Below are 25,809 nucleotides of genomic sequence, written 5' to 3' on the forward strand. Positions count from 1 at the left end.
GATCGCTCACTGGGTTGGGTTGTATGTACAAAGGAGCGACATTCGTTTTTGGAAGGGACTGACGATCGAGTCGAATCATCTCAACATTCGTTTTTCAACACAGCAAGGCGTTCGTTCTACTGGATACTACTACATTCGTTCTTCGCCGAGTGCGAGATGGGGTTGGTGTGGTGATGATATGCCTGGCAGTGGCAGGGCAGAGTGGACGGGAATGCGTATATCAACCACACAAAGTGCATAGATGGAATCGTGATTCAGTGGGCGATGCTCGTTGGAAGGCGAAGTCGCTTGGCTGTTTTCGTGGCTATGAATTGACGATTTGTGTTGCGTGGAGCAGCAGGATTTTCTTCCCCAATCCAAATATCTTCTCGAGTTCCTTCTTATGCATCGATGGTGAAATACTCTGGATATCAATATTTCCATTTGACTTGTTGCCTAATGCAAGGTACGTGTGATCCGGCGATGCTCGCTCCTTCTGTCATTGCTCCGAGTTGAGGGCAAGTGCCGTCGTTGGGTCGCGCCCCACTCCCCTGGAGGTGCTGAGGAAATATCAAATGTTTGCCAACCCTTTTGTTAACAACACTACAATAGAGCTGCTGCCTGCTGCATACCTAGGTAAGGATGTCTTCATGTCACATCTTGCATGTTGTTTGCTACACCAGGGTCGCTTGCGACCGAGTGGCTCGCGAATTGGCAAGGCCTTGTTGTTAGGCAGATTGGACCTTACGTTGGTCAACTCATACACAGCCTACTGCAGCTATGTGAGGTCTACAAGCCAATAGCCATGAAATGCCTGGTTGTTGGAGGTCTGCTCCCAAGCGGCGGCATTCGCTAATCTATCCTCACCTCTCCCCTTCTCTCACCGCTCTCAAAGCAACGTCGGCCCATTGCCGTGATGATCTCTTGTCAACCGAGATTAGAACCAGGCAACACAACATCATTTCATTCCCTACGTTGAAAACCGTCATGGAGTGGCATAATGAATCTTGCCATAGCCTCGATATGATATCGATGAGCGGGATGAGAAGCTGCCTAAGCTGCGGTTCTTTCGGGGAATCCAGCCCTAAAGATTACTCCTGTTCAGCCATCAGCCATACCCCCAGGTTTGACCCCCAACTGCACATCTGAAGAGGCGCCGCATCACGCCCCGATCCGTCAGAAATCGGAAACACGAATTTTCGTCCTTCAGCCCGGCGATTTCGAGGAGCCAATATTTGGTGATCTGCTCGTTGTTGAGCTTCCTCCCAAACAACCGTATGAGGCTTTGTCGTACACCTGGGCTGATGAGTCAGGGGACGCCACCTATGCAAGACCATACAACTCGGTGGGCGATCCTTTCTTATCACGGCCAATTGCGAGAATGCTCTGCGGCGCCTTCGAAGAAGACTTTCTACTCGTAACATCTGGGTCGATGCAATCTGTATTGACCAAAACACTTCTGATGAGCGAGGTCATCAGGTTCAGCTCATGCCCACCATCTATTCATGGGCACAATCTGTTCTCATCTATGTTGGCGAGGCTGCCGATGGGAACGGCGAGCTACTTTCGGCCATTTCCTCACGCCACCGATCGCTCCAGACTCAACCGGCGCAGATAGATATCCCGGATCTGGAGTCTTTCTTTGCCCGAAGGTATTTCCATCGTGTATGGGTGCTTCAAGAAGTAGCATGGGCCCGCAAAGCAGAGTTGATCTGTGGCTCTTCTAGCATTTCCTGGGCGGCCTTCAAATTGGGCATAGCAAGTCGGATCGAAGACTTGCGTTTCCGAGCGCCCATCTTACGTTTCGATCATGGTGCTTACACTGATCCTCACCAAGTCGTAAGCATGATGTGCTTGGCCACACAATGTCAGTGTGAGGATCCCAGAGACAAGGTCTATGGCTTGCATGGCCTGTTCCCACACACCGCAGGTCGAGCCATCATACCAAACTACGGCCTGTCAGTAAAACAAGTTTGCGCTGATATGGCAGCATATATCGCTTCTGAGTTCACTTGGGCCTATGCTTTTAGTCTCGCAGCTATGCGAAATCGACATTTGCCTACTGACTGGCCTTCGTGGGTGCCGGACTGGAGGGCTCCGACATCGATCGATATTGGATCTGTCGATCCGAGTGAATTCGCTATAAGGAAATTCAAGATTTACAAGCCGTTCAAGTTTGCAAGGCCGCTCAAGTTAAATCTTGATATCTCAATAGAGCTTCGAGTTCTGAAGGTTCAGCATTTCAATACTGAAGAGGTTGTTAACATGGATTCCTCTATACCGCTCCGTGGCAGATCAAGCTATTATCTTCCAGAGGGGGGGAACCTCATTTCCATCCACAAAACTCGTTATGTTCGTTGGAGGTAGTCGTCTGTTCCGTCATTTTTCAATTAATAAGTTCGACAAAAGAGATTGCTGGCTGGGATCGCGGGTCGTCTTCACCAACGTTTCATCTTTCTTTTCAAACACGCACTATCTGACTTCAAGTGTTGGGGGCGATACTTTGGGTATAAGCGGACTTATGCCAGATCACTACGCACCACTACAAATTCCTTTCCAAGAAGCCATATGCATCACCATTGCCGACCTGTTCAGTTACCTCGAGGATAATAGCCACTGGTGGGATTTTTTTGATTGCTCACTTGCACCAATGGATATTTGAATACCAATGCGTAGAGCCCCTACGGCTATTGACGCTCCGAAACCTTAAGGACATCGCTGCCAAACTGCCCCCAGTTGACACAAAAGTGGAAGCCCTATGGGCCGTCCCGGAGTGGAATTACTTGCTGACCCTCAAGCAAAGGTGCATTTCGCACAAGGTGCGGCTGCCAAACCGCATGGACCTCAAAGGATTCCTGCGCATTGCCACCGTACTGCCCCCAGCCGAGGAGGAACCAGAGCACCTGTTGCTTGAGCCCGACGACGAGAGCCTCAGAGGCAGGTTAGGCTGGGGCCAGGAAAGTCACGCTGACCGTTTTAATTTGTTCGTGGGAGAAGCCTGGATCTTGGAGAGCAAGCGGTCCCTGGGATGGAAGATACTCCTCAGACTCTTCCTGCCAACTGAAATAACTGCCGTGATTGTGTGAGGAAGACACCATGCAACATAGAATTGGTCTAGAGTTGAAGAAGATATACTGACTGAGCCTTGCGGCAACGATCCAAGCAACAATTCCCCTGACGTCGTTTGAGAGAGCTCGTGAATATTGCCGGATGGTGACATAGAAACTGTTTGATAAACTGAAGGGGGTATAATATGCAAAGCACAACACTATAACGACCGCACGCCGCGTCGCACTACCCATGTGCGCATCATGCAATCCATGTGACAACCAATCGACCAACCATGCGAGCTTATATTTCGACGTTCTCCTTCCTAGATTTCCCAGTCTTTGCTCTTTCCTTTAGTCCTATATGCGTACCTCGGGCATCTTGCCAATATGCCAATCTCGTACTTTCTTCCTTCCCCATCTATCCCCGAGTGTGTAATTGATTACCTTAGACCAGGACGTACAGGGAGCATATCTATCAGGATGTTAGCAAACTACCCCATCATACGGAACACAGTAAAGGTTGGGATTCCGAACCCTAACTTACCAGACTAAGCCCCAACACCATACTGCACCAAAAGCAGACGTTGTTGAGCGTCTCCTTGCCGCGGACCCAGCGGGTGCGCTGGAGCATGACGATGGGCAGCTGCAGCATCTGGCAGATGAAGCCGTACCCCCGGATCTTCTTGGTGATGCAGGCCATGACAATCTCGTGGCCGAGGGCCGAGACCAGGAAGGTGATGAGCGTGGCCATGGGGCGGCCGATGCGCTGCTTCGAGGTGGCGTAGACGTGCCGCCGCAGGAAGGAGTAGACGGGCACGTTCCACTCGCGCGAGAACTCCATCCAGTCGGTGCTGTTCCACCAGTCGGCGTAGAAGTGGCGGTCGGCGAAGCGGGTGATCTCGGCGAAAGCGCCGAGGACGTACTCGAAGATGACCAAGAACACGAGCAGGAAGGTCAGCATGAAGGGAAACAGGAGCCACGAGATGGTCTCGGCCAGGATCAGCAGCGTGTCCAGCAGGTTCTTGTTGCTGGCGCCGTCGCTGAGGTTCTGGTGCGACTCCTGCAGCACGGGCAGGATGAACTCCTCGGAGATGATGGTAAGCAGGAAGATGCAGCCGAAGGTGGCGACGATCTTGGACACGAGCGGGATCCAGTTGATCCGGTCGTTGCGCGGATACTCGAGCTCGTAGCACAGCGTCGGGCAGAGCAGGTAGTCGGCGTAGTTGGGCCACGTCAGGTTGCGCGGGTACGTGATGTTGCCGATGGGGCTCGTGAGCTCGCGGGCGAGGTCGGCGCGGAGCTGCGCGAGGCGCTCGACCTCGACCTCGTCGTCGCCGCCCGAGTTGCTGCCGTTGTCGCTGCTGCTGGGGGCCACCTTGCTCTTGTGCGCGAACTCGCCCATCGGGTTCTCGACCGTCGGGTACACGTAGGCCGGGGCCTTGGACTCGGTCGTCAGGGGGTCGTCGAGGGCGCGCAGCCGCTTCTCCGTCTCCGACAGGTGGCCGTTGTAGAAGGCGTACGAATGCATCTTCATGAGCAGCACCATGGTGTGCAGTAGGAAGAAGACCTGCGCCGTCCAGGTCCAGTGCAGCGCAAAGGGCACGAAGACCCAGAAGGCGAGCCAGGCGACCTGGTAGACGCTCTGGACGGCCATGCCCCCCTGGTGCCAGCGCATGCCCCCCTGGTGCGCGCGCGTGTATTTTGCTAGGGGCAGGCTGATGGCGGTGCTGGCGACCATGAGGAAGTCGGCGATGGCTAGGTGCCACAGCTTGACCGTGAACAGGGTCCAGATCTGCACGCGCAGCGGCGAGCCCGTGTCCTTGAGGTTGCGCAGCATGGACGTGATGGCCATGATGGCGAGCCCGATCCAGAACAGGTTGAAGAAGCCGTGGAAGTCGCGGTAGTCGGACTCCGGGTCGAAGTGCGAGACGCGCGCCGTGTAGTCGATGGTCGGGAAGAGGCGGCGCCGCTGCTCGGCCCTAACCTGCTTGCGCGCGTACGAGAGGGCTTTGGCGGACTGGGGCGCATCTTCGGGGACGGGCGTCGATCGGCCACTGTTTGTTTGTCATTGGTTTTCTCGTCAGCATTTCTGTCTGTCTCTCGTGCCCTCTTCTCTTAACCGTAATTATTCATGCTGCGTACCTTGTCAGGCCCGACGCGGTGCCATTCTCGGGCATGGTGAGAAAGCCATTGCTCGACGTGGTGCTCACGTTGCTGTGTTCCCGCGAGAGCTCGGCCAGCTGTGGATTTTGGGGTTTGCGTGGTCGAGGGCGGAGGACGTGGTCGTGGTCACCGTTCATGGCGGCGGACGCCTCAGCGCCGGTTGCGGCCATGGCTACTTGATGTGTGGTGTGTCAAAAGCCTCTTCTCCCACCCGACCTTAGCAGCAGTGGTAACAGATGGGGCAAAGTTAAAAACTAGCAGGAAATAAAAGGCCAAGCGGCAATAGTAATAAGATATGCTCTGGATCGGAGAATTGATTGCAGTATGACGGCTGGCTATCCAAAGTCAAAGTGGGAGTTGGACAGATGCTCGGGAACGGGGACCGCTATGTTTGCTGCTTGTGATGGCAACTCGAGTCGTGGTAAGACAGCAGGCCTGAGTCAAAAGATGTCTAGATCTGGCCTGTCGAAGGTATATCCCAGCAAGGTGGAGGGGAAAAGGGAGAGCATGCGGCTTGACCCGCAGGCTAGATGGGGGATGGAGGATTATGTATGTTCCAATATGCTAGAGAGAGGTAGCCTTCACTGTGGCCTCATGAAAAACAATTGGTGTTTCGAAGGGTAGCAGAGCTTATGTTTTGGGGGGGGGGGGGTGCTATTGATAGTGACAGGACAGGACAGATAGGAGAGGCAGGCTGAGGTTCCCCATCCATCATCTCATTCCTTCATTTCATTTCGTCCAATCTATCCGATTCGGGGGTCTTGTTGACTTTCCCGTCTGTATTTGTTTGGGGATATTCACCTGTCGCGCACTTCTTTTTATTTTTATTTTTATGAAAGCCGTGTGTATTGCATTGGGTATTACGTAGCCTCCGATTAACGACGACATGCAGATTTGGATGGTCTTGAAGTACGCAAGTCCCTGGATACGAGGCCAATTAGAAGCGTCGCCGCTCCTGGGCCAAGGTGCGGCATGACATCAGCTCCACGTGATGGAGGGACCTGGAGGTATGTAGCGCCGTAGCGGTAGTGCTATCTGGCATTTCTTACTGCTGTATGTAGGTACCACTACGAATTGGTGCCGGAAACCGCTTAACAGTGCCGCGCGCCCGAATCCGAATCCGATGGACTGTTTTTCTAGGCTGTTCACTATTGCCATTGGCCCAGCATTTCGGCCATCGGCAGATGCGTACGTCAGTCGCCAAATAAGCAATTGCCAAAAGGAGTAGGTAGCCCTGTCATCATGACCGTCATCATTTTGGGGGCAGTCATTAGGCACCCTCCTAAGTATGTAAATATTGCTTGCTGGATGGGGCGATGGGGCTCTCTGTAGGTTACATTGGTCCCCAACTCCTGAAGGGGCCAGCCCCGTCAACAGTCGAGTGCGATGGCTGGAGGATGCATAAAACACCAATGATGTAGATATCGTAAGTTTCATTATTGCGCATTACTACTGAGAAATGCAGAGACGGCATAGGTTTATGGCACTGCCCAACGCCGGGTCGCACACGTCTTACTGATTGCGTCCTTTGACGCATCACTGCCAGTGCCATAAGATAATGGCTTCCGCAACTTTGGTATTGCGGTGGTCAGATAGCCAGTGGACAAGTGTCCTCCTGATCGACAGCAAGCGAAGAAACCGCGACGAAACGGTAACAACTCGATGGAGCATGAAAAGTTCTAGAAGCCTTTATTAAGTTACCTAATCTCGCGTAGATGACAATGGATCGAGAAAGCGGGGGAGGTGCGAATAACCTATTGAATGGTGGTTACCAGCCACTCTGCCACTGTGGCTACAGCACTCCCCGGTAACCCTTCCCGCCTTCAACCCTTGTTGTGATGCAGTTGTCCTAACCAGCGCTCTCTGTATAGGTATTTATGCAGTAGAATATGTCATTTGTTGTTTCTCATGTGTGCAAATATGTATCTAGGAATGGTATATTAAAGTTAAGCAACAGGCCTGAGTTGCGCTCGCTGCCAGACTAGTCGACGGTTGGAGAACGATGTTCATCTGAAATGACCCTTGAAACTCGGTATCTCGACAGCCCTATCCACAAATCAGCCCCTGGTCTGCGACCCTGAAACTACCCTTTGACTCGGGGGCGTTGCACGTCAACGCGTTCGCGAATAGCTTCGAATGCCTAAAAACTCTGCAGTATCCCATTTGGAATTGCGATGTTACATTAGACAACTCCCTTCATCTTTCATCCCATAATCCAGATCCCCGCGCCGCAAACGTCTCTCATCTTAAGCTTTTCCGGGGAGCCTCACTCTACCCCCTAACTAGACGACATCCGACCAAACTACCGCAAGTGTTAATAAACAAGGGACCACTCAGCCCCCCACACACAAACACGAAGATGCGTATCCTGTCCATCCTCTTCACCATCTTCTGCTCCGCCGCAATCTACAATCTCCGCCGCATGGTCCAAGACCTCGAGGAGCAGCAGAACCAGAACAACAACAACAACGACAGCAACAATGGCGCCGCCGCGGTCAACATATACGAGAAGGACGTGCTGACGACGACCATGTACGCGCTGGGCTCCGGGCTGGCCCTCAACGTCGTCTGCGCCTTCGCGGCGCGGCCGCTCGACCGGAGATCATCCCGGGCACCGAGATGATGGCGTGCGCGCCCTACGGCATCGGCGCCGCCGCCCTCGCCGCCCGCCTGCACACCTTCTCCCTGGGCGGCTGGACCGCGGGCCACTGGGCCTACGCGCGGCGGACGGGGCCCAAGCAGCTCCGGAGCTGGGTCCGGCACGACGTCGTCGGCCGGCTCGTCGAGGAGGCGAGGATGGTGACGGGCAAGGGCATGGGCGTGGGTATGGGAGGGGAAGCTGGGTGTAGTAACGCGGCGGAGGGCAAGTGCGAGCTCTAAAGCTTCAAGTGCGTTCATTGTTAGCCACCCGCCCTCAGTTCAGCGGATCACTTGTGTGCTTCGATGCTCGTTGGCAACAACAATGAGCTGGTATCAATTTGACAAACCATCTAATCACACCTCTGCGTTCACCCATCTCACGTGGTGGTATGTCATTCATCCGAGGGAGTCAAAGTGCATGATGATAAGAAATGTATAAATTCTAAATTAATTTTAGGCCTGCTGAACGTTGAAATCTCAAATGCTTTGAAGAGTTGAGTATATATTGTAGGTGTGGCCTAAAGGCCCTCTTTTGAACAGGGTAAGAAAGTGCGAGTCTAACGTCCCTGGTGATTCTCTCCTAGTGCTTCTCCACCCACGGCAACACGAACGAGTTGATCACACCTTCCAGCTGATCCTGTGTCCCCGCGAATACCTGGGGATTAACCCGCGCCATCCCTTCCGCAGGAGACTTCCCGCCCATCGCCATGATAAAAAGCGTGGTCGGATGGCAGAGAGGGAGCCCAAGATAGTCGCCGAAGAGCCGGAAGCCATCCCCGCCGTCCTCTCCCTCCAATCCCCTGTACCACGCGAGCGGCAGGTGTTGGCTGCGTTTCCGAAAGCCCTGGACGCAACGTGCGGCCATCTGGAACGCCGACCTCGTCATCTCGAGCCCTCGCTCGACCTGTTGCTGCTGCTGCTGCCTCTGCAGCCGCTGCGTCTTGCTGCAGCAGAACATCCGGAATGTCGTTGGCTTTGCGCTGACGCCCTCCTCCTGGGGGCGGAAGATGACCTTCTTCAACTCGTCAAACCGGACTCCTTCGAGCTGCATGGCCACAAAGTTGGCGCGACGGGCTCCGTTCTCTTTCTCGCGCATGGCCGCGACGTTCGGGGCGCGTATGTCGGCCACGCTCGGATAGAGCAAGTGGCTGACCTCGGTCACGCGTCGACGCAGCCACTCTTCCACAAGGGCGTCGCGGTCGAAGGGTTCCGACTGCTGCTGCTTCTCCAGAGAGCAGGAGCACGGGGAGGAGGAGGAGCAGGCAGGACACTGGGGCGCGGTCAAGAAGCACGCGGCGAGCTTGCGGATGATCTGCATGCGGGCGCAGAGCTTGCAGTACCGCTTGGCGCCGCGGTCCGTCTCGGCCGCCGTCAGCGTCAGGCGCTGGAAGCTCCAGTAGGGCTGGTACCGCGCCGTGGCCGGGTTGCTGCACGGCCACTTGGTGCCGGGCAGGAACGGGTTGAAGCTGGCATCGAGCAGGCCATGGAGGCCACATCCGTCACACGTGTTGTTGGCCCGGCAGTGGAAGCAGTCAAACGGCTTGAGGGCGACGACTTTGCCGCTGTTCCAGTCCTGCAGGACCGTCTTGAGGCACTCGCGTCCGATCAGGTGGCCGCACTTTAGGACCACGGTCGGTTCCAGGTCGTGTTTCTCGTAGAACTCCTTCCAGGTCTTCGCGGCCGTCCGGCGGCCGTCGGCCTGTTCCTCTTTGAGCATGTCGCCCACGCAGGTCGAGATGTCCAGAGTCTGGCGGCAGATGATGCAATCGGAGTGCAGAGTCGGTTGCCCCGGCTGACCAGCCTTCTCCATGAGTCTGGCAAAATCGAGTATGTAATGAGACTCTACTACGGTAGCCTCGGCCTCGGGCTTGTTCAATGACATAGCCTCGAGGGCATTGACGACAGATGCGTCTGTAGAGGGGGTGTCTGAAGGATGCATGGTAGTTGAAAGTGAGGTCGTTCAAAGTGAAGGTAATAAAATGAAGGTGCTGAAAGTGAAAGTATTGAAAGTGAAGATCATGTGTCCAAAGTGGTCTTGTTCAAAGTGGTCTTGAAAAGGTTGTAAATGGTCTCAATACTGATGGAAGAACTGCTGTAGACTTGTATGTTTATTGTATGGTTGTTATAGGGAGTTCCTACTCTCGGGCCTGGGGTCAGTGGATTAATATATATTTTTTAGGCAGCTTGTACTGGAGAAAGGGATGAAGAGAGTTCTCTACTCTTGTGGTTATACCAAACGTTGCGGCGACTTAACCTTTCAACAGTCTTAAGTTTTATCTCTTCAGGATCCAAATCATACAATAGGCGGAGAACCAGTGTAATCACGAACTTTAGATTTACCCGGAATCACTGCATCACAGCGGAATTATTTTCCTATTAATTGTTTACGCCAATGGTCACTCTCCCCGAAGGAGAGTCCAACATCCGCGAAGGCCATGTCGACTAACCCACAGCCCGTTCTCGTCAATCCGTGATGGTGTCTGGATTGAGCGAAACGCCATGGTGTCCATTCTTTCTTATGATACCGTGACTCTATCGGCTGACCTAGGAGTTCCACGGCTCTGGATCTGATAGCTTCTCGTTGGTTTATATATTTGAGAGCAACCTGCCCTTGATTAGCTTTTGGCCAGCACTGACTTAAAACGCAAAGAGGTCTCACATTGCATATTGCATTAGTTTGTGTGCGTACAGTTGGTCTCTTATGACATTATTTCTTTATTTTTTTCTTACCTACTAGCATCTTGAGCTTTTTCAACGATCTCATCTCCCATAGGAAGCGCCTGGAAACTGATTTGCCCATAGGGACGATTTCACTTTAGCGTCCTATGAAGCCGCCCTGCTGGATGATAGTCTTGAATATTTCGATAATATCGTCAATGTCAGGGGTCACAGACTCATGGATTATGGCGTTTGCCCTCTCGACCAGATCTCCCCCACGGTCATCAAAAGGCATTGAACAGCGGTACGCGTGGCTTCGTCGACGTCGGGATACTCAAGTTGATGATCGGGCGGGTAGCGCTGGTACGCGACCTCGCCGCCCCTGTACCAGGCGACAGGCAGGAGAGGTTTGGACTTATCCCAGAACTCCCGACAGTACGTCTCGGCCAGGACAAGGCCATTACTCACTTTATCTGGCGTCATCTCGGTCTCAGTGCGACTGCCAAAACTGCGGGCCCGGCATGGCTGGAAGGTCACCTGCCGAGCCGTTTCCATACGAGCGTGTGCGGAAAGACGCTCCTGAGTGTCTGGCTGCTCGGGCCCGAACCTGGCCTCGAGCTGGGCTCGGCGCTGCGGGTCCCGCACGTCGTCAGCGTGGGGGAAGATGAGATGGGTGAGCTCGACCACCTTCTCGCGCACCCACTTGGGGACGTTCTCCTGGCGCCAGAGATCGTGGGAGGAGGTTTCCGGCGGCACCGGCAACGGCTGCTCGGCCGGGCCCGTGGGGGAAGCACTCGCTGGCCGGGCAGCGGGGAAACGTCAGGAGCATATCGGCCAGCTTGCGTCGGATCTGCCACTGGGCGCAGAGATGGCAGAACCGAAGAGCATCGGGGTATTTCTCGGCTTCCGTCAGGCCTACCTTCGTTGAGATGTCCAGGTGTCGGTAAAGGCAGATCCCACAAGCGATCTCCAGGTGGGCGCCCCTGGCTGACCGGCGTTCTCTAAATGTTCAACAACAGGGCTGATGAAATTCGTTCCTATCGACTCAACACCGGAAGAAGCCATGATGAATAAAGCATATGCTTAAAGAATGTTCGTCAAAATATTGTCGAATATGACAGTAGCGAAAAAGGCCCTCTCTTTGATCCTTGGCCCGGATCCTATATATGCCCGAAAAGGACGAACATCATATGTTATTAATACGCAAAACTTAGGATTATAGTCGTATCGATATCCATAACAAGGTCTTTGTTTCTAAACCCTGTCGTTGAAGCCCATGGTTATTGTTTCGCCTACAAAGCCCTATGGTTCCTTTTAGCTAGCAACGAAGCAAAAATATGTTGCTGCTACAAGCCACCACTCGACTAAGTACAATTACAATATTTTGCCAGCGTATAAGGCTACATAGGGGAAAATTAGGTAGGATACTTCTCCTACACCTATTTTCTCCAAGGTGGATGAATATAGTATTAAACCGAACTGAACAAGACATAAAATTACTTACTATACCTACTGAACTCCAAGCCTAGCCTAAATTCTACGATAAATCGCCCACTACTAGACGCACATAACGTTTAGCCCAAAATATAGATTGGAAACTCGGTGGGCCGACTTTGCACACCGTATCCCTGCTACCAATCCTGTCAGCCGATGTAATGTGCGTACACGAATCCTTAGAGGCTTGGAGGGCGAGATGGTTCTGGTGTGTTGTTCATGTTTGCTTCTTTTCATATGCTCTTTGGGTAGTTCTGCGAATCTTGGATCTTTGCATTGGCCTCCGTGTCTCCTTCTACATCGTTAGTGCCATTGTTGATTTATGACAAGCCACCTTCAGCTACATGTTATGCAGATCGCCGACTCAGCTTCCGTGGCTCATTGTGTGGCCGGGGTACAAAATCAGATGCCTATAGCGTCCTGATTGGCGAATCGAAACAAATGACAGCACTCCGATTCATGGTAGAACCAACTAAAATGGTATCGATGGAAGGGGGGACCACTGGCTGAAATTGTTGGGATCGGTCCTTTCAGAGGCGGCGACGGTGGCAGGCTAGGGGCTGGCGGTGACGAGGTCGATGGCCTAGAGGCGGGATTTCCAAGAAGAGGGGGGACAGCAGACGCAGATCTTGTGACAAGAGTTGCCTCTTTCGGTCAGTAGTGGACACAACATGGGCGTTAAGATACTCCCGAATGGATGCAGTCAGCTAATTACATAAGACGATTAGCGATTCGACAGCGGACCGGATCAGCACGTCCCAGGAGCTGCTCGACAAGGTCTGTCATACGCCCTGTAGAAGCTTCCCATTGTCGACCAGTGTTAAGCTAAAGCACCCCCTCACGGGCCACCCGTCACGGGCCACCGCGTTTTACCCCACGAACGCGTCTTTTTACCGTATATCTTAATTAGAAGACTTTTTAATTTAATTATTACTTTTTATTTTTTAAAAGTAATTATTACCTTTATTTTTTTCGTTTATTTCTACTCTTTATAACGATATCTTCGTTTAATATTTAAAAGCGTGCATAGGCTACCGTGCGCGACGTAAAGCTCGGAGCAGCTACTCGCGAATCCGCCCGTAAATAATTAGCCCCCCGATCGTATATCTAACGCCGTCTCGCCGGTATACTTATTAAAAGTGAGTTTAATAAAAACTAGCAGGTTTTATTACTACTTTTAAAAAACGAATTAATATATTAAGCTATTAATTAAGTTAAGTTAAGCTTTATATTAATATTAATTAAGTTTAAGTTTATAGTTTAATAAATATTAAATATTTTTAAAGCTTTTTATATTTTAAAATAATAATAATATATTCGTTTTTTAACTAAAAACGAGTTCGTTAAAACTATAAAGTTAAAAATAATTAATTATAACCGAGTTAATAAAGTTATAATAGTAAATATTAACGTTTTTTTTAATAAACTTAATATTTTAAAATTAATTAATATCCCTTTTAAACGCTTTTATAATACTAATAGTTTTTAAAATTAAAACAGCTATCTTTAAAATAACTAACGATTTAAAGCGTTATTTAAAAAGTAAATTAATAATATTATAACTTTAAATTAAATTTAAAATATCTTTATCCTTTATATATAGTTTCGTTATAATAATAAATAAATTATCTTAATTTATAATAACTATAAATTATATATAAATAATAATGTTAAAATAATAAAAACTAAGGTTTTTTATATTACTCTAAAAGGGGTGCCACATGCCTATGCGCACGAACCCCTTTTTTATTTTATTAAGAGGGGTATATAATGCCCCTTATAGCTAGCACTATAAATAAATATAAATAATTAAATAGAACGATATAACCTCGATTAAACTCGAAACTAATACGTACGTATAAAAGCTTATTTAATAAATAACTTATTATAAATTATATTATAATTATATAATATAAGTTTTAAATATAAAAGTTTTCGATTTATTAAGAAAAAAGTTAAGGATTATTTTAAAAAAGTATTTAAATACGAGTTTTAAATTAAAATTTATAAAAATGTACTGCTAAATTAAAATTAATATATTAATCTCTTTTATAATTAAAAACGTTTAAAAAACGGCTAAAATTTATTCGCGAAATTACTTAAAGCTATTATTATTAAAATACGTTATTTTAAAAAATATAAAGGTTATTTAAATACGTTTAAAATTATTAAGAATAATTAAAAAAAAACTAATACTCGATTTCCTCGCTAAATTAACTTTAATACTTATAAAAACACTTTTTAATAACTAAGAATTATAGAATAATAATTAAAAGTTAGTTATTATAAATTTTATTTTTAAATTACCCTTTTAATAACTCTTTATTAAAAAGATTAATAAGGCCTTAAATTAAAGCGTTAATAAAATCGCGTATCTCGAAACTTAAGTCGATTATTTTTAAGTTAAACTCGATAATAAAACTACGAAAATACGTTAAAAGGTAAGAATTATACCGGAATAACGATTTATTTATATAGTTAATATACGCCGGGCTAAGCGAAGGCTAAAGGGTAGGGTCGTATATAAAAACGAAGCTAGCGACATTAAAATATTAAGAAGGCCTCGTAACGCTATAAAAGCTATAAAAAATAATAGCACGGAGGCGGAGGACTATATTATTATTAAAAACAACAAAAAATAATATATTTACATTAATTCTAGCCGTAGAAATAGCTTTAATTACAGGGGTAACGGTAGCTCAGTAAAGTGGCCCGTGAGGGGGTGCTTTAGCTTACTATGTTAATCATTACTTTCAGCACTGATGGTATCTCGGCAAGCGGCACAGATAGACCCGAGCTAGTAATTGTTTTCGTTGACTATATCCTCGGCTTATACACTGACTATTACACCCTCGTTATCTGCCAGCACAACTGAATCCAGCGCCAGCATCGTTTCGGCTAGTACCCAGCCTAGTGGTGGTGATTGTAGAAGGACAAAGAAAAAGCGGTCATATGAAGTGGTTGGGCTTGAAAGTCCTCGCCGTCAAATCCAATGGCCGTCTACTCCATCGCAGCTGGCATTGTCAACGGCGAGAACCATGCCTGAAGATCGAGAACACTCCAATCTTAATTGTCTGTCTGACTTTCTGACCTGGACCAACAGCAGGACCCGGAAGAACTCTTTGGGTGTGTTGAGTGCGCCCCTTTTTGCGTTCTACCTGCTTCTTAAGGTTCTGTAGTATAAAGTTACATGGGCTTGTCGCGGCTGCATCGAACTCGGGCCCCCCGGCGCAATTGTAGACAAGGCAACGTGAAATTCGCGATATCGTCGCGAATGCCAAGATGATAGTCGCCACAACGGATATGAAACAATGACCTGTGTCTGCCAACTTAAAATAGCCCGGAGTCGCAACTAATATAGAAATCCACGCAAGCAAAGGTCTCTACCCGTTTATGTCGACCACTTCAAGTTGAGACTCGACTAAAAATGATTGTGGCCGGCATCCAACACACCGCGCGCACGACATGTAGAGCCGAAAAGGTTCGCTGCGATGGCAGCCAGCCCTGCTATAGAAATTGCCTGCGTCGAGGCATCGACTGCAGTTACATGAACCAAGGGGCAGCCCTCAAGCGCTGGATCAACGAGACCTTGATATACCCGCCCACGGCCGACGATCTCACGGGGGCCTTGGCAGCGGGAGACCCGGTGAACCGACCGGTGAACCGGACGGAGGTTCCGGCGGGATTGGGGTGCATTTAGAGGTGGGGATGGCCGCTACTATGTATGAGATTTCGTGGCCATACAATATCCCCGTGCGAGGTGCTAAGAAACGACCTGTTTTAACCCCCTCTCCTCATATCATACATCGTCCACTTGCCACTAGTCTTGTTGTACTTAATAATGGACGTCTTAAAGCCCAGGGTTCCCATGCGATCATCCTTTTGAGCATTGCACCTCGCTTATATTAACACCGAGGCGAATGCAACCCCTAATGGCACGAGAACACTGCGAGGTCCCACTTTATCCCATATTCCTACGCTGCGGAGATGATCTGGGAATGGAGCTCGTCTTCCTCGTGGCATACAAACATAGCCTGCTCGGCAAGTGGCGGCCAAGCATGTGCATTCCATCACCCAAAAAGTACCTCGCTGAAGACATAATCCATTCAAGGAGAAGTCGGAATCTTGGCCCCATTGTAACATAAATGGTTCGTCTCGCATTATGCAGAAAGTCACAAAACGAGCAATTGCCGAACATGATCGTTTTCCAGCATTTGGTGGAATAACTGACGAATACCACTTCCAGCGGGGTAAACTTCATAGCCAATATTAGTGCGAGCATCGAACAACAGGGTTCTCCGCAACTACCATGATCCTCGGGGTCTCCATATCGTAGCTGCTGAAGCCCATCTCTGGCCCGGTGACGTAAGTTGTAAAAGTCCCAACGGCAGCTATAAAGGGGTTCCGCAACTGGACTCCTTAATTTACCGCAACACCGTAGTCGCGAACTATGCTCCCGCCTTTTCCCCAGAATATTCCACTGCTGGTTATAGACTGCAGAGTTTTCAAATGAACAAGAAATAATGGCGTTTCAGTGTGCTCTCATTCTCATTGCCAGCGTGCTTCTCGCACTCCCTGCCCAAGTTGCTTGTCAACAGCCCTATAATGACTGGACACAAGCGTATACAGCAGCTGAGGAGCTAGTGGGCACTTGGAAAAGATATCAAGTCGCCAATGTTTCAGTTGGTGGTACTGCGCCGGGCCACGTGCCCTTCACGGCCAAAGACGGTACGCAGTATCAAACATCTCTGCCAAAGAGTCCAACTCCGGCTAACGGCATATGCTTGCTCCAATAGGGCCCATGGGCTTGAACATGGGCCGTGGCGTCTCAGGCTGGATCGCTGCCCAGACGCTTTCAGCGTCTTGGGATCCCGAGCTTGTCGAGAAGCAGTACGGGGCCATGGCCCGCGAGTTCCGGAGCAAGGGATACAGCATGATATTTGGCCCCGTCACGGGACCTATGGGTAGGAGCCCACTGGGTGGCCGAAACTTTGAGTCTTTTGTAAGTCCGCCAACAGGAGAAGACTGATTTACTCGCACTAGGTGCCCAAACTTTCTTACTGTCCTACCAAATCTGGCTATGCTAATTCTGGCTTGTAGGGTTCCGATCCATATCTAGGCGGCAAATTGTAGGATGTTCTCATGATCCACAGCGCTACACGCAAGTCATGCTGACCAACGTGTCTTAGGTTCGGTGTTGCTGTCAGAGGTATCCAAGGCCAAGGCGTCATTGCCACAGGCAAGCATTTCATTGGTAAGCATATGCTGTGATTATGAGACTCTTTACAACTGCCAAATAGCTAACTATTGGACCCCAGGCAACGAACAGGAGACCAACCGGACCGATAGAGGCGGTAGGTATATACTGATCCAGGGCAGTTCTTGAAAGGCGAATGAGCTGATGTTTCCCTCAGCTGGGCAGGGACCCGACGCCGAACGATCCTCCAGCAACATGGATGACCGTACCCTGCACGAGTTGTACCTGTGGCCTTGGGTTGATGGTGTCGTCAATGGTTTGGGTGCAGTCATGTGTGTCATGAACCGCGTGAATGGCACTGGCGGCTGCGAGAACAACTACACGTTGAACCAAGTGCTCAAGACAGAGGTCGGCTTCAAGGGTAAGCGTTAACCCGTCATCGCGGTCGAACACAGGTGTGTTTCTTTCCTCAACCAAGGCTAATCTGCCTTGCACCTAGGGTTTGTTGTACCCGACGCCACAGCACCTATCAACCAGACCGCTTCTCTCATCAACGGCCTGGACTGGGGCTCTGGCTTGAACCTGGCGGCCATCTCGGCCCTGATGGATTCTGGCACGATCCCCGATGAGGTTATGCGGGGGCACGCCGTCCGAATCGTGGCGGCCCAGCTCAACCATAACGCGCCGCAGAGCCAGTACCCCGACCCCGTCTCGGTCGCGGATCGCAACGTGCGTGAAGTCGAGAGCGCCCCCCTGATCCGCGCCGCGGCGAGCCAATCCATCGTCCTTCTCAAGAACACCGACCACGTGTTGCCCCTCCAAAACGTCACGTCCGTCAGCATTTTTGGCGTGGATACCGCCCAGGGGTTGACCGGCCCCGCCATGGTGCCCAACGTCTACGACTACCAGGGCGACGTCTACGCCGGCCACCTCGCGTCCGGCGGCGGCAGCGGCGCGACCCCCCTGCCGTACCTCGTGGACCCCCTGACCGCGCTCTCGGCTCGGGCCGCAAACGGTACCGGCTTCGAAATCCGCCACCTCTTGTCCGGACAAGTACACTGTGCTCCCCGACGGCGTAGCGGGGCCCGGCGGTGGCCCGCCCCCGTCGGTCTCGGGCTACGCTGCCGGGTCGCAGTACTGCTTGGTCTTCCTCAACGCCTTCGCCAAGGAGGGCGTCGACCGACGCACCCTGGCTGACGCGACGGGTGACAGGCTCGTTAATGACGTGGCGCGGTACTGCGCTGACACCATCGTGGTCATGAACAACGCCGGTATACGGCTTGTCGATGCTTGGATCGAGCATCCCAATGTGACGGTACGTCTTCTTCTTTACTTCCTCCTTAATAATAGCTTCTAATGAACCATCCACCCCCACACAGGCCGTTCTGAACGCTGGTGCCCTCGGGCAGGAAAGTGGCAACGCCATCATGGACGTCATCTTCGGCGACGTCAACCCGTCCGGCAAGCTAGTCTATACCATAGCCAAGAGGCTTGAGGACTACAACGGCGAGATCTGCGGGTGTTGCGACTGCGACTACACCGAGGGCCTGTACACCGACTATCGCCACTTCGACCAGGCCGGCATTGAGCCCCGCTACGAGTTTGGTTATGGATTGTGTACGTATATCATCAGATTCTTTGGAAATGAAGGAAAACCTGACTGACCGATCCGTCTCTTTCAACTAGCATACACCGATTTCACCTTCGGCGACCTCGCCGTTACAAATAAGCCGAGCGACAACGATCAGTTGACACCGTACGCCAGCGGCGAGCCTGTCGACGGCGGCCCTGCGGATCTCTTCGACGAGCTCATCACCCTGACAGCCGGCATCACCAATAATGGCTCAGTGGCGGGCGCCGAGGTGGCCCAGCTGTACCTCGGTTTCCCCGAGAGCGCCTTGAGCCCTGTGATGCAGCTGCGCGGCTTCAAGAAGGTCTTCCTGGAACCGGGGGAGACCCGGACTCTGACCTTTGGGCTACAGAGGCGGGACGTCAGTATCTGGGACACCGTGGCCCAGAAGTGGAAAATTGAAACCGGGGCTTATACTGCGCAGCTCGGCAGGAGCAGTCGGGATATTGTTTCCGAGGTGGCTTTCCAGTTGTTTACTACGGTTGCATGATCGAAGTTTGGCTTCAGGCATTGGTCCAGTAGATGTATACTTACAAGAACAAGGAGTAGCCTGTCCTTGCTGAGCAATTCAACCCCCAATTTACAAGAATAACTCAATCTGTGGATGTCCCTCATTGATCTAACCTAGTAGCCCTTTCCGCCTTCCGCATAGCCATGAGGTGTTCGATGCTAAATTATGTATGGCTTGCCACCTGTCCCAACTAGATTTGAGATAGCCTATTACCCGGGCAACATAACCCCCTAGATACGACGGTTTTAACCAGAGGCACACTCGTGTAAAGGCAGCCTGCAGAACTTGCCTAACCTCTCTCCTTGAAATTCGACACTTTACACGGTTCAAATTCTCCTTTGGTTCGGCATTTGTCGGCGTCAAATTACAACAGAGGTCTTATGTGCAAGCGAAGGGCAAAGTGACATGTAGTGGAGGTGAAGTGATAGATCGTCCTTCTTGTCGGAGTTCCGATCCACACAAACGTATATACAAGCTGTACGCTTTCTCCTTCCACTGGAAGGGTCTGGTAAATGATTAATCCATCGATTCACACCCATTCCGTACCCTTTCACCTACACCACGATACTTCTGGACACCACATAATGATTCCAAATTGCTTAGAACTTCACGTAATACACTCTTTAAAGCTTTCCGAGACTTTCTTTTACGAGTTATAGGCACTGGTTTCAAACGTGTGTGCCAATGATATAATGTCTGACTTTCTTTGTTCGTTCATAGTATATTATTTCAATGGTGAGAACACATTTATTGAAGTAACATGATACCCGTTATAAATTCACTTACTAGCTTGAAAAGAGATCTGATTACAGAATTCTATCTGTATGCTACAATAACTTGGCAAAATGCAAGAAATCCAGATTTGTTACATTGTGGATGCGTTCTTTGGAGCCCGGCCTAGCACTGGTCCCGTTGCTATACTCCCAGGGAACGAAAGCAATCCAACAGTGCCTATTTACACCGTTCGTGACACCCGCCACCGTTTTCAACTGACCATGGAAACTCGAACTAGTCTATCGACTCGCTTCCATAGCCCTCATTCTACAGACCCGTTATGCGTAGTTCGGGGGCCTGGTCAAATTCCGTTCGGCCACATCAATGTCCGCCTCTTCCTAACCGAGCTGCGGCCCAATACGGCTAAAGATTTTGAGGGAACCGCAACAGTCAACAAGAACCACTATATCACACTCGTGACGGAGCTGGCCCACGGGCACTTGAACACGGACCTCGATACCATGAGAAACAGGGACTGGGACAGCCTCGCTCTAGATGCGAAGAGCCTGTCGAATCATGATAACCTCAAATTCAACATTGTGGAGGATGGGAGCGATTTCATAACCCAAGTGAAAATTGCACTTGTCAGGCTCTTCGCGCGAAACGCTGGGATTGAGCCAGAACCAGAGGGCGAAAGGCTTTCTGATTTGTACGCTTGCCTAGATAAACTGACGGAGTTTCTGTACATTGATGTTCTGCGTGTTGCGCTGGAAGAGTTACAGAGTATTTTTGTGGCGGCACATGATAAATGTCAGGGGAGGATGAAAGTTGCGGCTCCCGAATCTTTGGAGTTTCGATAGCTTGCCTGGCAAGGGATATGAGCCAAGTCTCGCGCTTTCAAAAAGAGCACTGTCTGTTCCAAGTCTGGCACCAGGCCAGACCGATCTTTGGTGGACCAGCAAGAGAAAAGTTAGAAACCCAGGAAGCTCAGATAACATCTTCAAGAGCTCTTCTCCATGGTACAACACAATGTTCTCAGGTGTAAAACCCGTGTAATTGAACAAAGTTTCCAATCAAATTTTCAATTTACTTGTCTACGATTCAACCTATCTACCCGTAGTTTTCTACCTCCAAGCACAGCGCATACAGTCTGCCAGGAAGCCGAATGGTACGATACATAACTAGGTATGCAAGACGTCTACACGGAGGTCTAAAGATAATGAGATTTCACCTGTTAGTTACAGAGGAACTGTATTCATGCTATGTAACTTTTTCTCAGCTTATACACAATATGTCATCTTCGTCTAAGACTAGTATCATCTGCTACACATCTCGGGTAATGGATCGCCGTGAGAACATGGTGGATGGTAAGTTATCGACAACAACCCTTATCTATCATGGGTAGGTAGTCAGTCTCTTAATGTTTGCCGCAAGGTACGGGGACTTTCTCTAAAAAGGGGGTGGCTTTGCTAGACCATGTATGGACTAGCCTCACCTAAGCCGGGCTGAGCGGCTGAGGCTACAGTTAAAATAAACAAAGTCTAGTCCTAATCAGGCTGGCGCCCCTCAGCTATCTCAGATTCGCCGACAAAGTACCCACGGATCTGAGTTTACCCAAATTTTTAGGGACCATAGTACCTCTGTATACCGAAAGTGTATCAAGACAAGCGTACGAATGCACGTAGCCCTTTGCAGAAACAATATCGATTGCCAAGTCGTTGCATGACGAAATTCAAAAACCCAAGTGGCGCAGGATTAGTCGGCGCGCTATATCCTTAGTCCGTCCAAGTGCCAAGCCAGAGATCATGCCAGTGCCCGCCCGTTGGGTATGACAGGCATCAGACCCCGACACTATTGAATCCCCCAAGCTCCATTCATTTCCCGTGACCGTGTTCTAGGCTTACTATGTCCTAGCAGGCTCCCAGATAGCAACGACAGGTGGGCTCATCCTATTCTTTTCTTTCTTTTTGCTTATCTTCCTACAGTACCTTTCTCCGTAAGCAGCGAAGTTATGGGACTTTTCGTCTTTCTCAGCGTCCCTTTTTGACGCTCGCCCCCGGCGCCAATTTGATTTGACAGGTCGCGTGTGCTCTCTGCCTTATCTTCAAATTCAAAATTACTTACCACCACAAGATGGGAGCCATGCGCTGCGGCCCACGACCACCGTTCGCACGAGTCGCTTTCGTGTTGATCGCCGTTGTTTGCAGCCTTTCGCTGCTCCAGTTCTGGCATCTGGCATTGCCTCCGACTCGATTTCCACACGTCGTCACAAGTGATCTTGGTGATTCGTCGAAGTCCGCGGAGAAGCCGGCACATGCGACAGCGGACCAGCCAGCAGCAGCAGCAACACCATCAGCATCAGCATCACCACAACCGGCTCACCATGATGCTCAAGCGCAGAATTCCAGTTGGGGTCCGAGGAACTCAACATTAGGGGTATGTTATTTGTCATTACTCACATCACCCGGCTATTCATTCGCGGCTTTCCGCCTGTTCAATTGTTACTCACACCGTTGATCGCGTAGTTCGATGCCGTCTTGGCCTTATCCAAAGGAGGTCAAACATGGCGAGTCCAGGGTTTGCACGCAGCTGGGGCTCTGACGGATGTCAAAGTCACTATCCCGCCCCAGCCGACATGGACCAAGGAGATGATTGAGGCTTTCGCCGCGTTGGGGCCGGAAGGTGTCCAGAAGCCGGGCGTCGGCAGTGCAGCCGCCTGGCTTGCCCACATCGATCTGCTCAAGTATGTCATCCAAAGTGGTCTCAACTCCGCTCTGATCATGGAGGACGATGTCGACTGGGACGTCAACATCAAGGTAAGCAAAACCCAAACTAAGCAAATGCAACTCCTTTAACATGAGCACAATCTAGGATCAACTGAGCCAGGCTGCCGAGACGGTGCGCAAGCACACCAAGGCGCCCTTCGAAGAGAGCAACCCCTATTCCAGTAACTGGGACATCCTCTGGCTCGGCCACTGCGGCGACATCCCGCGGGACAACGAGACCTTCACCTTCTTCCAGGACCCCACCGTGGTGGCGCACTCGGCGTACGAAGGGTTCGCGGCGGGCTACGTCAACGACCACTTCCCCGAGGGCCAGCGCGCCGTCTACCGGTCCCAGGGCGCCATCTGCACGTATGCCTACGCGGTGAACCAGCGGGGCGTCCGCAAAGTGCTCGAGTACGTGTCCGAGGGCCAGGAGCAGGCGTTCGACACCAAGCTGTTCCACGGCTGCCGCGCCGGGGCGCTGGACTGCATCTCGGTCAACCCGGAGCTCTTCCGGCACTTCCAGCCCGACGAGAAGTTCGGCCAGACGAGCGAAGTCGACAAGCAGAACTGGGGCGGCGAGGACAAGAGCAGCAAGGACGGCGAAGAGAAGAAGCAAGGGGCGGCGGCGCAGCATCCTCGGGGCAGCAGCTGCAGTTCAACGTGGCCAAGAAGATCACCGGCACGACAAAGAACATCAAGGAAAGCGCCAGGTGCAAAGCACTCTGGAATAAGACGTGCACTGGGAAGAAGGGAACGATAACCGACATGATCAAGAACATTGGTCTTTTTGGCCATAGCTGAGTTTCTGCTAGGGATGCATGAGAAGAAGCTGGCGCATTAAAATGTATTATGATGACAACAAATTCGTTGATCTGGAAAAGAAGCAAAAGGCGATGCAAACTAATTAATCACCATGGTTTTTTCGAGCTCATTTTGACCTAGAAAATATGGCCAAAATAGTTGTTTCCTCCCTCAGAAGTAGAGCGGAACATTCGGTATCAACAGCCCCTTTTCGAGAAGTTCAGGACTGCTGCATATATACTGGGCCGCCTGCAGCTCCGCACAGACGGCGACCGCGGCGTTGCAGCCGCTGCTGATGGCACTCGGAGTGACCTGGTAAGGGGTACTGCAGTCGCCGACGGCGCAGATCCGGGCCCGCTGGTGCCCCAGAAGTGGTAGTCGGCCCGGATGTCGACGTCGACGTCATCGTGTGTTGGCTGGCGGTCAAGCCGGCCGGGCCTCCGCCCACGATGGCGACGTCGGCTAGTGATACTGGAAAAGAACTTATTGGGGAAAATGAGAGTTCTTGGAGTTTCCAGTACTTTGGTCTCGGAAGTATCAAAAAACATAATAGTGCCACACCGCCAGCCTGAGCTATGCAAATTGGGGAATATAGCGACGTTACGTTTTATACGTAGTTTGATCAACAGCATTACGACTGCGCCAATCGGCATAAGTCCAGGAACTCCTTTCCATTAAAAGACCATGTAACGCCATTGCCAAGTTGCTTGCCCCCTTTGCAGTTGATCCGCGGAGGGATTGCAGTCCTAATACCCCCGGTGCAGCGCAGCACGTTACGCGGTTTCAGCGTGTCGGGGACTCAACCCCTATTTGTTTTGTAGCACGCGAATTTATGGCGATGCCACAAATCCCTGCAGCTCCGTCTCTCAATGGATTTCTCTAGTCTTTTCGTACCCCGCACATCGCCCGTGAAGCTCTTCCAATGCACCGCCGAAGGCTTCGACGTACCGATCCTCAGTGGGTGGATCAATACAAGCGGCTAACTCGTCGTACCAACCACCAGCCTCATACTCAGGTCTGCTCCCAGCAGTGCCCCTCGCGACAAGTTCGACGAGCGCCGACCACACTAAGGCCGAGAACCGTTCGCCCCCCGCGATCTTCAGCTCCTGCGCCATATCATGTAGGAAGTCTCTTGCGTCGTTGGCGAAGTCGGTGTTTTGTCTGTCCATGAAGAGGCCATAGTCGGCCTCGAAGTGTACATGATCCAGGTCCTTTACGAGCGTAATAGGGCGCCGAGAGCCAGTGTGTTCAGTCGTTACGGGGCTATCTGTGTCTTGCGCTGTATCGGTGGGAGGCAGCAGTTCTGTCAGGACGATATTGCTGCGGATGTGTCCAAAAAGGGTGCGCTCGTCAACCTGCGCCTTCTCAGGTCTTCTGCAGAAGCAGGGCTGCTTCATGGTGAAATAGCTGTGGCCATCGTCCGATAGAGCCGTTTCAACTTTGATATCCAGCAGAAACCGCGAGCTGGTGTCTTCAGGTTCTGGAGTTGGTTGTGATTGGCGGTGCCCATCATTTGTAGGTATGATGGGGGGCTCGGAGACGGAGGCTACGGATCGGTACCAGACACTCACGCTATAACAGATATGAAATTCTTGCATTTCGATAAAGGTTTTGGGAGTTTCTTTTAGATGGCTTGGCCAAGTACATTTTTCGACTCGTAAAATGGATTTGCAACCAATTTATACTATAGTTCAATGAGTCTTGATCACCGGCATCATGGGCTACAGGGACAAAGAGAGGCTGCAACAATGCCGTTGTCAGCCACGTCAAAAACGTTTATCAATCATTCGTAACAGAACGACTTGCAGAGTGATGAAACCGTGTCCTGGTTGGACTTCTGAAACTGGTTAGATTGTAGAGCTCTTCTCCCATTGCCTTTCTGGAGCCTTTCCAGCTGAGCCCTGCTGACTGGGCTGTGCAAGATTGATCCAACCTCTAACCCAATTAGGGGAAGGGGGATGACAATGGAAATCGTGAGCCCCTGTGAGTGTGATTAAAAATAATGTGATAATCAAGATCTGGAAGATTTATATTGGAGCATCCGCGTGTTACTACCCCCCAAGCCACCTTATGGTATAGTCTTCAAAGCCATTAGTTCGTATCGTCCGTAGCTTAGCAAAACGTTCCCCCTAAAGCCCAGTGTTTATATTCAGTATGTAAGCTAAACCGACCCTACCGCATCGCATCCAGCCGCCACCGACCAT

At 50.7% G+C, this 25,809-nt stretch overlaps 9 protein-coding genes across 9 annotated transcripts; 6 read left to right on the forward strand and 3 right to left on the reverse strand.

Annotated features, from left to right (window-relative positions):
• Positions 1 to 3,474: 3,474 nt before the first annotated feature.
• Positions 3,475 to 5,362, reverse strand: PG994_003038 (MBOAT-domain-containing protein; the record flags this gene model as incomplete). Its single annotated transcript, XM_066854447.1, has 3 exons — positions 3,475 to 3,501; positions 3,574 to 5,083; positions 5,172 to 5,362. 3 exons carry the CDS (start codon positions 5,360 to 5,362, stop codon positions 3,475 to 3,477), a joined length of 1,728 nt encoding a protein of 575 aa, XP_066720302.1.
• A 2,189-nt stretch (positions 5,363 to 7,551) lies between these two features.
• Positions 7,552 to 8,072, forward strand: PG994_003039 (uncharacterized protein; the record flags this gene model as incomplete). The annotated part of the gene is made up of 2 exons (XM_066854448.1): positions 7,552 to 7,758; positions 7,794 to 8,072. The coding sequence occupies 2 exons, from the start codon at positions 7,552 to 7,554 to the stop codon at positions 8,070 to 8,072; spliced, it is 486 nt and encodes a 161-aa protein (XP_066720303.1).
• Positions 8,073 to 8,412: 340 nt separating this feature from the next.
• Positions 8,413 to 9,771, reverse strand: PG994_003040 (uncharacterized protein; the record flags this gene model as incomplete). Its single annotated transcript, XM_066854449.1, has 1 exon — positions 8,413 to 9,771. One exon carries the CDS (start codon positions 9,769 to 9,771, stop codon positions 8,413 to 8,415), a length of 1,359 nt encoding a protein of 452 aa, XP_066720304.1.
• Positions 9,772 to 10,832: 1,061 nt separating this feature from the next.
• On the forward strand, positions 10,833 to 11,495 carry PG994_003041 (uncharacterized protein; the record flags this gene model as incomplete). The annotated part of the gene is made up of 1 exon (XM_066854450.1): positions 10,833 to 11,495. One exon carries the CDS (start codon positions 10,833 to 10,835, stop codon positions 11,493 to 11,495), a length of 663 nt encoding a protein of 220 aa, XP_066720305.1.
• Positions 11,496 to 15,411: 3,916 nt separating this feature from the next.
• Positions 15,412 to 15,684, forward strand: PG994_003042 (uncharacterized protein; the record flags this gene model as incomplete). Its single annotated transcript, XM_066854451.1, has 1 exon — positions 15,412 to 15,684. One exon carries the CDS (start codon positions 15,412 to 15,414, stop codon positions 15,682 to 15,684), a length of 273 nt encoding a protein of 90 aa, XP_066720306.1.
• A 1,113-nt stretch (positions 15,685 to 16,797) lies between these two features.
• Positions 16,798 to 19,301, forward strand: PG994_003043 (beta-glucosidase D; the record flags this gene model as incomplete). The annotated part of the gene is made up of 8 exons (XM_066854452.1): positions 16,798 to 16,986; positions 17,085 to 17,113; positions 17,174 to 17,238; positions 17,399 to 17,602; positions 17,681 to 18,196; positions 18,261 to 18,496; positions 18,561 to 18,798; positions 18,868 to 19,301. 8 exons carry the CDS (start codon positions 16,798 to 16,800, stop codon positions 19,299 to 19,301), a joined length of 1,911 nt encoding a protein of 636 aa, XP_066720307.1.
• An 866-nt stretch (positions 19,302 to 20,167) lies between these two features.
• On the forward strand, positions 20,168 to 20,896 carry PG994_003044 (uncharacterized protein; the record flags this gene model as incomplete). The annotated part of the gene is made up of 1 exon (XM_066854453.1): positions 20,168 to 20,896. One exon carries the CDS (start codon positions 20,168 to 20,170, stop codon positions 20,894 to 20,896), a length of 729 nt encoding a protein of 242 aa, XP_066720308.1.
• Positions 20,897 to 22,178: 1,282 nt separating this feature from the next.
• Positions 22,179 to 23,564, forward strand: PG994_003045 (uncharacterized protein; the record flags this gene model as incomplete). The annotated part of the gene is made up of 3 exons (XM_066854454.1): positions 22,179 to 22,472; positions 22,562 to 22,852; positions 22,908 to 23,564. 3 exons carry the CDS (start codon positions 22,179 to 22,181, stop codon positions 23,562 to 23,564), a joined length of 1,242 nt encoding a protein of 413 aa, XP_066720309.1.
• A 907-nt stretch (positions 23,565 to 24,471) lies between these two features.
• Positions 24,472 to 25,203, reverse strand: PG994_003046 (uncharacterized protein; the record flags this gene model as incomplete). The annotated part of the gene is made up of 1 exon (XM_066854455.1): positions 24,472 to 25,203. One exon carries the CDS (start codon positions 25,201 to 25,203, stop codon positions 24,472 to 24,474), a length of 732 nt encoding a protein of 243 aa, XP_066720310.1.
• Positions 25,204 to 25,809: the final 606 nt, after the last annotated feature.

Source organism: Apiospora phragmitis (genome assembly GCF_038363925.1).
Source record: "Apiospora phragmitis strain CBS 135458 chromosome Unknown utg000003l:1.0-2676785.0:1.0-2680665.0, whole genome shotgun sequence".
Lineage (NCBI taxonomy): Eukaryota > Fungi > Ascomycota > Sordariomycetes > Amphisphaeriales > Apiosporaceae > Apiospora > Apiospora phragmitis.